Raw genomic sequence first — 12,441 nt, forward strand, 5'->3', positions numbered from 1 at the left:
ATAAAAAAATTAAAAGAGTTAAATATTCTAGACTAGTGGTGAAAACTTTCTAAGTCGGAATCTGATCTTAGCCTATTGGTTGATGATACGGTTCGTGTTGGTGGAGCTTCTAGCCTTTCCCCGGGATACATTCTTGTCTGCATACCAATAAGTAATCGTTAAAACTCATTCTCAAGGTGTGGCAAGCAATATGTACTGGAATGCATACACAAAGTGGCACGTTGATTAGCGATTACTAGCAATCCAACCTCAAGATTAGCCTCACGATAACGAGGTTATACCCTGTGAAAACCTCGTCATCATAGGTTTGGCAGGTGGGTCAGGAACGCCCGACTTATCAAGAACTTTGATCAACAAAAAAAAAATGGACTATGTTATTGTTGATACAATGAACATTTTGCACAATGTTCCATGGCTTTCTATTCTCTCTATACAATGTGATTTTGATACCATTTTATGCTTGTTTTTTATAATCATACCATTCTCAAACAGCAGTTACATAGTCACCACTGACATCGACTTCAGAATCGATATCCGCATCGAGATCGTCGAGCCCCGACCCTCCGGCCAACGCTTGGTCCCCGACCTTGGATCCTTCCCCAGGCGTCATTGCTTCCCGAACAATCTGCATGATTTCCTCGACGCTCTGCGAGAGCTGGTTGTGTTCTTGTTTTTTGAAGTTGGTTTTCTCAATCTCAATCAGTTCCTTTGGCAAGTTCTTGAAAAACCATGGCAGCTGCTTTATCTCTTGGATAGTGATCCTCTTCAAACAAGAAATGAACAAGATTTATGACCAAAACTAGATCGAACGGAATTCGAATTTAGATTAATATGATCCTATATCGACATAGAGTCCGAGCTGCTTGTTACCTTTGCGGGGTTGGCAACGAATATGCGAGAGAGTAGGTTGCGACACTCCACGGACACACGTACGTAATCGGGTATGGAGTATTGAACACTCAATATTCTCTGTTTTTAAGATTACAGTCATGAGAGACATCACATACATTGTAAATGTTTTGTTTGAGAGACACTTACCGCTATCGTCTTACGAAAATTTCTTGGATCTTCGGGATCTTCGAACGGATACGCTCCGACCAACATCACATACAATGTCACTCCACATGACCAAACATCTGATATCTACAAGGCGTAACAAAATCATCAAGAACAGCTGCAGCCTGCAGAAGAGTATACCACATGGAAAATACCTTGCCATCGTACTCCTTCCGTGATAGAACCTCCGGAGCGATGTATGCAGGCGTCCCAACGGTCGATTTCGGTTGCGAGTGTAACAAGCCAGACTGCAACGGATCGAACAAGCAAAAAAGGCTGAATATATGACAGAACGAAACAGATTCGAGCTTATGTTTAAGTTGGACGATAGATTATCAACCTTTGAGTAACCAAAGTCGCATATCTTAAGTTGTGGTGTGGGACTTCCATCCAAGAGTGTGTTTTCGAGTTTCAGATCCCTGTGACAAATTTGCTGTGAACGACATAGAACGATTAAACCGAGCGAACCGAACGAAAACGTATAAGAAAACGAACAAGAGAGTAACATGTTTTCGACGACAAAAAGGAAATTTGATTGTTATACCATGGAATGGCAGTAGCTGACTCCGGATATTAGCTGCTGGAAGAAAAATCTCGCCTGATGTGCAGAACGATTCCGAGAAACCGAACAAAAGACGGGTTGAGAAATGGAAAAGATAAAGAGATATAGAAAAGCAAGAAAAGGTAAAACGTCGACCTCGTCTTCACTAAATCGACCAGCGCTGCATATTCTTCCGAAAAGTTCCCCACCAGCTGCATATTCCATGACAATGGCCAAATGAGTTGGGGTTAAGAAGACCTGCAGACAAACATCACTCATTCAGGTGCTCCATCCATGTGGAATCTTTACAATGTCCAAGATAACGGTTAGAAGATAAGGATTTTGTTTGATAACGATTATGTTTTTAAGAGTTACGCTCGGTTTCCACACTCTTGTAAGGTATGCTTCGTTCCCCCTCCCGACATGGGATCTCACAATCCACCCCCCTTGAGGCCCAACGTCCTCGTTAGCACGCCGCTCAGTGACTGGCTCTGATACCATTTGTAACAACCCAAACTCACTACTAATAGATATTGTCCGCTTTGGCCCGTTACGTATCATCATTAGCCTCACGGTTTTAAAACACATCGGTTAGGAAGAGGTTTCCAAGCTCTTATAAGGTATACTTCGTTCCACTCTCCAACTGACGTGGGATCTCACAATCCACCCCTTGAGGCCCAGTGTCCTCGTTGGCACACCGTCTAGTGACTAGCTCTGGTACCATTTGTAACCGCCCAAGCACACCACTAATAGATATTGTCCGTTTTGGCCCGTTATGTATCACCATCAGCCTCATGATTTTAAAACACGTCTGTTAGGAAGAGGTTTCCAAACTCTTATAAAGTATACTTCGTTCCCCTCTCCAACTGATGTGGGATCTCACAATCCACCCCCCTTGAGGCCCAGCGTCCTCACTAGCACACCATCCAGTGACTGACTCTGACACCATTTGTAACAGCCCAAGCCTACCGCTAGTAGATATTGTCTGTTTGGCCCATTACATATCACCATCAACCTTGCGATTTTAAAACATATCTGTTAGGAAGAGGTTTCCACACTCTTATAAGGTATGCTTCGTTTCTTTTCCAACCGATGTGAGATCTCACAATCCACTCCCCTTGAGGCCTAGCGTCCTCACTAGCACATCGTCCGGTGACTGATTCTGATACCATTTTTAACAACTCAAACTCACCGCTAGTAGATATTGTCCGCTTTGACCTGTTACGTATCACCATCAGCCTCACGGTTTTAAAACACATCTATTAGGAAGCGGTTTCTAAACTCTTATAAGATATGCTCCGTTCCCCCCTCCAACCGATGTGGGATCTCACATTCCACCCCCCTTGAGGCCCAACATCCTCGTTGGCACACCGCCCAATGACCAACTTTGATACCATTTGTAACAGCCCAAGCTCACGGCTAGTAGATATTGCTCACTTTGGCCCATTACGTATCACCATCAGCCTCACGATTCTAAAACACGTATGCTAGAGAGAGATTTCCACACTCTTACTTCGTTCCCCCCTCCAACCGATGTGGATCTCACAATCCACCTCCCTTGAGGCCCAGCGTCCTCGTTAGCACATTGCACAGTGATTGACTCTAATACCATTTGTAACAACTCAAGCTCACCACTAGTAGGTATTTTCTACTTGTGCAATTGACTCTAATACCATTTGTAACAACTGAAGCTCACCACTAGTAGGTATTTTCTGCTTTGGCCTATTACGTCTCACCATCAGCCTCACAGTTTTAAAACACATCTGTTTTTAAAACACGTCTGTTAGAGAGAGGTTTTCACACTTTTATAAGTTATGATTCGTTCCCCACTCCAACCGATGTGGGATCTCACAATCCACCCCCTTGAGGTCCAGTGTCCTCGCTGACACACCGCCCAATGACCAAATTTGATACCATTTGTAACAGCCCAAACTCACTGCTAGTAGATATTGTTCACTTTGGCCCGTTACATATCACCATCAACCTCACAATTCTAAAACACGTCTGCTAGAGAGAGGTTTCCACACTCTTATAAGGTTGCTTCGTTCCCCCCTCCAACCGACGTGGATCTCACAATCCACCTCCCTTGAGGCCCAGCGTTCTCGTTAACACACCACTCAGTAACTGACTCTAATATCATTTGTAACAACCACAGCTCACCACTAGTAGATATTGTCTTCTTTGGCCCATTACGTCTCATCATCAGCCTCACAATTTTAAAACACGTCTGTTAGATAAAGGTTTTCACACTTTTATAAGTTATGCTCCGTTCCCCCCTCCAACCGATGTGGGATCTCACAATCCACCCCCCTTGAGGCCCAACATCCTCGCTGGCACACCACCCAATGACCAACTCTAATACCATTTATAACAACAGAAGCTCACCACTAGTAGATATTGTCCACCTTGACCTGTTACATATCACCATTAGCCTCACGGTTTTAAAACACATCTATTAGAAAGAGGTTTCCAAACTCTTGAAAGGTATCCTTTGTTTCCCTCTCTAACCGACCTAGGATCTCACAATCAACAACATAAGCAAACCAATCGAGTTTTCTCAATAATTCGATTTCATTATATAACTATCCTTACCTCCTTGAATCTGATAATGTTCGGATGCTGCAACGATCGATGATTAATGATTTCCCTTTGAACTTTCTCATCAATCTGAAGAACAGAACCATGAAAAGAATGATTTAAGCCTTCAAATCAACCATTAACAAACATGTTTATGAACAATCCATCATCAAATATAAATGGAAAGGCCTAAACAAAGTCATTAATAATCTATTATGAACAAAACCCTTCTTGCATTCGTCTGGAATTGATGCATATGAATCATTATTAGGCCTTGTTCTATGAACACATTGAACAAACACCATGATCAATCAAAAAGCTTCATAAATTTCTTCACAAGTCAACAGAGAACAATGGAACAAACAGTGGGAAGCCATTAAAGCACCAAGCCAAAAGGTAATAAGAAACAAGAAAACAGCCAAACCCCATTAGCAAAACAATAATCAGACCCAGTTCTTCAAATCCCACCATTGTTTAAGCAATTTCTAAAGCATTAGAGCGCTAATCAGACCCATTACAGCATTAAATCCAATTAACAAGCTATTTACCTTCTTCCCTCTCTCAATGTACTTGACAGCAACAAGCTCGTTCGTCTTCTTGTCTCGAACGAGCCTAGCAACTCCAAAATTTCCAGAGCCAAGGTCCTTCAATGGCTCGAACCGATCCTCCATTAGAACTCAATTAAAAAAAAAAAACCCAAAAGGGAAATAAGAACACTAGGAAACTTGGGGGAAAAGAAATGGGGTTTGTCAAGAAATGAAGGGAAAAGCAAAGGGTATTGTTAAACGTGAAGCAGGGTTTTAATGGCGGAGAAAGTGGGGTCGCAGAAGAAAGATAATGGCTCAGGAAGAGGCGGCCGCAGAGCAATACACCCTTTTGAAGATGAAGTTCCTCCAAATGGGACTACTTTTCAACGACCCAAAATTCCTTTTACACGAGAAACCCATTTACGTTCAAAAACAATACTATGTTATAATTGGTGGATGAATGATTTCCATAACTGGGTAACGATCCAATTTTTAGTTCATGGGGATTTACCAAAAAACACCCTTCCAGTTTGTAGCTATACCAGCGACTATATACCATTTTATGAGTTTAATCTATAAACTTTTAGGTCAAATTAAAAAGTATTTAATCCGTCTGAGATTCCACATCCATCCACATCCATTGGTAGGAGAACGAAACATTGTTTATAAGGGGGTGTGAAAATCTCTCCATCCGATGCGTTTTAAAAAGCTCGAGGGAAAACCCGAAAGAAAAAACCCAAAGAAAATAATATCTACTAGCGGTACACTTCTGCCGTTACAAAATGAAAGTTAAATTAATAAAAATACTCTTTTAAGAAAGTTCCAAAAATATTTTTACAGTTAATTTTGGATAAAACCTGTTAACCAATCTAATAGTCAGGAGTTTAATATACCCTTTATAAAGTTTAGAGATTAAATAAACCGTATTTTTTTCAATAACGAGACCTGATATAATATTAGTACGAGATTAAATTCACCCTAACTTAATAACTCGAGCTTTTAAGTTTGATTTAATCCAACATCGAGATAATTAATTAAAAATCTTTTGATATTAATTTAGTACTTAGCTCGATAAAGTATATTAATAAAAAAATAAATGAAAGAATAATAATAATAATTTATATTTAAAAGTCATCTAAAATTGAGAGAAAAATATTGTGTTGAACTCAATAATTGAATAATATATGAAAAATTGAATAAATCAAAGCTATAAATAACAAAATTATTTAAAATAAATTAGAATTAAATAACACGTATGCTAAAACGAGCCGCTCCCAGCAAAATCATTGACCACGACAGTACGTGACTGTCCATTCATAATTAGCCACGTGGCGTCTGTGTTCTGAAGGCGTGCGAATAACGTGAACCCGGTGCACGATAGCGTGAAGCGGACCATTTACAAACGGGTCTTTGGGTCTAAAATGCACCGTTTAGTGGGACCCACTTCTGTAGCTGTCGGCTACGAGAATATTTATCCACCTGTAACTCTCTGGCTGATCAGATTTGTTTTTTTTCTCCATCTGTAGAAGTCCAGTCGCTCTCACGGCGCGTGCATGTCACGACTTTTTTTTTTTTTTTTTTTTTTTTGTTGGGTGCATCCTTTTACGACCTTGATTTGATATTCTAATCTTTAAAATATTTAGTTTTTTCGATTTTGGTTGAGTTGAATTCTTGAAAAATCGAAAATTCGGATCAGTTTATGTGTTGACGTTTTTTATATCTGACCCGTCCAACCTAAAAAGAGTGGTATATTCTACTATTACCCTACCCTAACGGTTCATTATAAGGTATTTGCGTTACATTATGACTTCCCATATTTCCCTTAAATGATTATAAATAAGAGAACTCTCACCACCACTTAGGTGTGGTGGATTAATCAAACATTTTCACCTATTGCTAATGTTATTATGATTATTAAGAATATTTAACGTTTGTAATCGATGTTAGTGATGCATTGGACTTGTGAATGTTTGATATTTAGAATTTTATGAGATTTTAGTGATTAATGTATGTATTGTGAATAAGTATAATTTATTTAAAACAATTAAAAAAAAAAGGATAATCCGACCATCGAACCCAATTAAAAAACAGAGGGTTGAGTTAGATTGGACCGTGAACTCTATAATTTTGGGTTTGTTCAAAGGAATTCTCGTGCACCATTATTAGAGAATTTAGAATAAATTCTACCAAATTTGTCTTTTCAATTTCGAAAATCAGAAACTTGTATTTAGAGTGTCGAGCTTGAAAGCTTAAGAATAAGGAAATTATTGTAGTGAATGTTTTTATTAATTTTGCTAAGTATTGATGGTAACAGCCCGAGTTCGAGTAAGAACTCTAGACTATAATCATTTTCAGTCGAACGCAAAGAGTGAGTCTCTCAATACATTACGCGCCCAAGGTTAAAACGAAGAAAGTCTTAACGCGGATATCTAGGCATCCAGAGACAAGAAGGTCATTGTAAGCGATGAAATGCTTCGGGAAGTTGAAAATAAGCGTAGATCCGAAGATTCCCGGATAGGTCAGCAAAACAATCAACCAAAGTAAGACAATTTACGAGGTGTCCATAGATAATTTGTCTATATATATTTTGAGAAATTTAAGAATATTATTGAAAGTTTTAAAACTTCGAAAATATTTATTTACAGGCTAAATACAAAATTTATACATTTTTATTAATTTAAATTTATTTTGATTGTCCTTTAATGCCTAAGACCACGCGCCACGGTGCAAGTGGGGACAAATATGGTTAAAAGGGTTCAATGAACCGATGTAACGAATGGTAGTTGAGTTACTAATCCAACAGATGGACGCCACGTGTTCTTACTCTTCTATGGCCCACGCGCCTCAAGTATCGTGGATCCCATCTTACCTCCAAACAAACAATCACATCAATTTGTTTAATATTATCCAATAATAATCTAATTAAACACCAAATAAAAAATAAAATAATTATTATAATAATAAATAACATTCTAATAGTAGCGATCAATTCATTCTTATGAACTCCATATTATTTTTTAATTGAAAATTGAAAAATAAAATTATTTTTTATATTTTAAATTTAAATTATATTAATTTAATATATATTATCGAAAAACAAACGGGTATGGTTGGAATAATACATTATTTAAAAATACTCCCATGTAAAAATCTCGACTATTTAAATCATCCTCACAAACAAACCAAACATGTTAATCTAAGGTTGTTAGACGTGGTTAGCAACTAGAAAAATAAATTAATATACAAAAAATGAAAAAATGGCATATAATTGCAGTCACGAGCAACACTTCTTGAATAAGCATGATTATGACATCATACATCTATATTTTCAGACGTCGGGAGATTTCTCGACTATCCAGTAGCACGTCTAACATAATTTATATAATAATATTTGTTTTTTTTTTTGTGTTTAATTTATCAAATTAAAATATCTCTTTACCCCAAAAAAAGATCTATTACTTTTAGTCCATTTGATGGGTTACAAGCCCATCAAAGCTGAAATTGGAGGCCCAAGCCCATAGCTAGCAAATATTGTCTACTTTGGCCTGTTGCGTATCGTTGTCAGTCTTGCGATTTTAAAATGCGTCTACTAGGGAGAGGTTTCTATATAGTTGTAAGGAATGCTCCGTTCCCTTCTCCAACCGATACGGGATCTCACAATCCACCCACTTGGGAGCCAGCATTCTCGTTGGCACACCGCTCAGTATCTAGCTCTGATACAATTTATAATAGTTCAAACCTCTGCCCTGTTACATATTACTGTTAACCTCATGGTTTTAAAGTGTGTCTCCTAATTTAATTTAATTATAATTTTATAAGACGTGAGAAAAGAAAAAGTGTAATATTGAGTGAATATTTAATTATTGTTATATAAAAATAATTACACACAAATATACCAAACAAAAATTTAATTTATTCATTGGATTGATTACCTTAAACGTAAGGAGTTATGGCTTTCGGTGGTCGGTCATAAAATGTTTTGTCCATCAATTTCCGTAATTAATAATTAATGTTGGATTAAAATGGTCAACTTTCCAATTAAAAATTAAAATTAAAATAATCCAATAATTGAGTAACGGCAACACGTCCGCACTTTGTTTGTGGTCTTTAATGATCTTGTCCCCTCGATGAAGGAACAGCCGTTATTTCTTCATTTCTTATGGATAATGTTTTTGAACGCTTCTAATTCTATTTCTTTATAATTTTTCTTTCTTTTTTTTTCATAATATTAGCGTTACTGTCCAAACCCACCACTAGTAGATATCGTCTACTTTGACCTGTTACGTATCGCCGTCAACCTCACGATTTTAAAACACGTCTACTAGAAAGAGGTTTATACACCCTTATAAGAACCGGTCAAACAATCTGATTTAGTCTCGATTTAGAATGAATGGGTGCGAGAACGAGAACAACAACAAGAACAAGAACGAGAATGATTTTCCTTCCCCATTATTCCCATGATTGTCGTATAAAATTTGTGTTTAACTGTTTATTATGAAGTGGGTCCCACAAATAATAAGAATTTTCTCGTTTTTTTTTTTTTTTGTCTCGATCGTTCAAATCTGAGTAGCTATTGTTTTTTTTTCATTCGTCTCTAAGCTTTTTTAGGTTCTCTATCTCCGTTCGAGATCCATATGCATTATTATAGTGGGTTTCCTTCGAGATCCATATGCATTATTATAGTTCAAAAGCGACCGTTCTATTCTCTACACTACAACAAATTCACGTATTTTCGATACTAAAAAGTAAAAAAAAAAAAAAAAAATCAAAAGCATTGGCAAAACAGCTTATGAGAGCGGTACTACAAACTCTAAAAAACGAGAAGAGGAGGTTTCTTGTGACGGTATGTGACGTAGCTTCTCGGGACAATTGTTATAATTTGAAATAAATTACATATATTTTTAAAAATTTTAATTTTAAAGTGAATTTGAATTTTGATAATTTATTTAGAATCTGTTTCGATTATTTTCATCGAATTAAATATATTTTAAAAAGTCAATGTGATATGAATTTTTTCAAAGAAATGTTGAAGGTCAATATTAAAATTTAATGTTAAATAATACATAAAAAGGATGACTTTTTTAGGGAAATAAAATAAAATAAGACAACTACGTAAATAAAATTTTTAAATATTGAAAATAGGATAAGATTTTTGATTGTGAAATGGATCTATTGATGTGACAAAACTTAATGGAAAATAATATTTCTTTATTTCTTTATTCACTATACTTTAAATAATATTATTTTCTAATTATAAAAAAATTGAAAAATAGCCTTAAAACTTTTTTAAAAAATTAAAATTAAAATTATTTTTAATTTTATAATATTTAAAAAAAAATAAAAGAGAGATAATTTATGAATGAATTTTGTTAAAGTTTATTTTTTAAATTCTATTAAAATTTTAAGGGTATTTTTGAAACAAAATATTATCGAATTTCCATCCAAAATTAACCATAATAGTCTTATTTATTTATTTATTTATTTGGGTGAATTGTGACAAAGATAATATAAAATGGCATAAGGTCCAACCACACACATGGACAAGCAAGGGCATGTGAAATGTTGGACAATATTCCAAACCCCATTATTGGTTCTACCAATAAATTTCATTTCATTTTATTTATTTTTTATTTTATAAAAATGCTTTCAACTTACATTTGTTTGTATTTTAGAATTTTTTTAATTATATTTTAATAAAATTGGTATTAATTTCAATTTATAACTCCGAGTCTTAAAGTACGGATCCGTTACTTAAAAACAATACTCGTTTTAATTAAAAAAAAGTCGAACTTTCTCGAGTACATCTTTAAACATATTTTGAAAGACGAATTATTTTGAACAAAAAATAGTGAATATTACAAATAATCACTAAAACATCACTCGACCCAGCGTCTTTACTGGCATACCTCCTCGTGTCTACCTCTTTTTGGGGTTCGGTGTCTCTTACTGGCACACCTCTTCATGTCTACCCCCTTTCGAGGTTCAGTGTCCTTACCGGCAACACCGCCTTGTGTCTACCCCATTTTGGGGCGTCTTTACTGGCACACCGCCTCGTGTCTACCCCTTCAGAGCCCAACGTCCTTATTAGCACTTCCCTTTCGGGCTTCCTCTTAAGGCTTTAAAACTCGTCTATTAGTGAAAAGTTTCCACATCTTTATAAAGAGTGTTTCGTTCTCCTCCCCAACCAACGTGGGATATCACACTATATTGCTATAAGATATGCATGCAAAAATATAACAAAAAATAAATAAAAATGAAGTGATTGATTTTATTGTGAGATCCCACATCGATTGGAGAGAGAAATGAAACATTTCTTATTAGAGAAATCTCTCCTTACAGCAGACACATTTTAAAATTGTGAGGCTAATGACGATACGTAACAGGTCAAAGTAGACAATATTAGCAGTGACCTCGGGTTGTTACAAATGGTATTAGAGTCAGACACCGGGCAATGTATCAGTAAGGATGCTGGGCCTATAAGGGGTAGATTTATTTTTAAAGTGGAGTCACTCGCTCGTGACTTACCCCAAGATCAAGATCATCTACTTCAACCTCAATCGATACACATAGATAATAACGACTCAATTACCTATACGGCAGTAATTCTATGGACCATCTATAATGACCTAAAATAGCGTTGATTCCTTATAGGAAACCAAATAATAATAATGAGGTCATCCTGTAGGATGACTTGGACAACTCCATGTCGGTTATCTTGGTAGCCAATTACCTAAGCACGTAACACATTTAAAACGTGCTTTATGAGACACCTAAGCATAAAAAACGTGCTTTATGAGACAGCACAATCATACAAATCACATAGTCATATCCGTATATAAATATCCAACAAATTTAGAAAACAAAACCATTCTATATAAGTAGAGAAAAATATAGAAAGATAGATCTAAATTAATTCACTATAGTTTAAATCGATTTAATAATTAATTTAAAATTTTAATTAATATTCCTCCACATATAAATTGTTTTTTTTTTCAAAAATTAAATTATGACCTCATTATTTTTCTTCTAAACTCTAATAATAATTTTTTTTTACTAGAATTGATAAAATTAAATTATGACCGAACAAAATCCAGCCCTAATTGTCTCGCTAAATCAATCATAATTGAACCAAACCGAACCAAATCAATTAAAATTAATAATATAAGTCCAAAATTAAATACTATAATATATCCATTAAAATGACATATATGACTTTTTCTATATTTTTACCAAAAAAAAAAAAAAAACATAAATTTTAATATATTTATATTATTTTTAGTCAAGATATTGAGCATTTTGTCTTGGTCAAACATTTTTCGAGATTCAGTTTTATTCCGTTGATGAATATTTCACCTAATTTAAACATATACTAATGATCAAGAATTACGATAAATGAATTTTCGATCGTACACGTTACCTAAAAATAATGGTAAAAATACAAAATTTCGATATTTTGACAACCTCGACTAATCTATAAAGTCAAGGTCGGAATTGTAACCCATCCTAATTTGCAATCTCCAACTGGGTTTTTATTTTTATGATTAATGCGTTTTTTTAATTAGGTTAACGACGATGCCCGAAGATAAATAGTTAACCCGTGTCCCGAACGAGGGAAGTCATTTGATATATGTTCTTAAAGTTAGATGTTTATCCCTTAATATTCGTTTTATATTGTAGAATTAAAAAAATTATGGTTGTAATTTGACATTTTCTTAAAAAAATAAAAATAAATAAATAACA

The 12,441-nt window shown here is 35.3% G+C and overlaps 1 protein-coding gene across 1 annotated transcript; it reads right to left on the reverse strand.

The window, feature by feature from the left end:
• Window positions 1-319: 319 nt before the first annotated feature.
• On the reverse strand, window positions 320-5,072 carry LOC111431146 (serine/threonine-protein kinase SAPK2-like). Its single transcript, XM_023067686.1, has 9 exons — window positions 4,723-5,072; window positions 4,190-4,264; window positions 1,754-1,855; window positions 1,601-1,654; window positions 1,397-1,489; window positions 1,212-1,304; window positions 1,039-1,143; window positions 871-969; window positions 320-763 (listed from the first exon to the last, which is right to left on the reverse strand). The coding sequence occupies exons 1-9, from the start codon at window positions 4,843-4,845 to the stop codon at window positions 485-487; spliced, it is 1,023 nt and encodes a 340-aa protein (XP_022923454.1). The 5' UTR covers window positions 4,846-5,072; the 3' UTR covers window positions 320-484.
• Between the last annotated feature and the right edge of the window lie 7,369 nt (window positions 5,073-12,441).

Source organism: Cucurbita moschata, unplaced genomic scaffold (assembly GCF_002738365.1).
Source record: "Cucurbita moschata cultivar Rifu unplaced genomic scaffold, Cmos_1.0 Cmo_Scf00035, whole genome shotgun sequence".
NCBI lineage: Eukaryota > Viridiplantae > Streptophyta > Magnoliopsida > Cucurbitales > Cucurbitaceae > Cucurbita > Cucurbita moschata.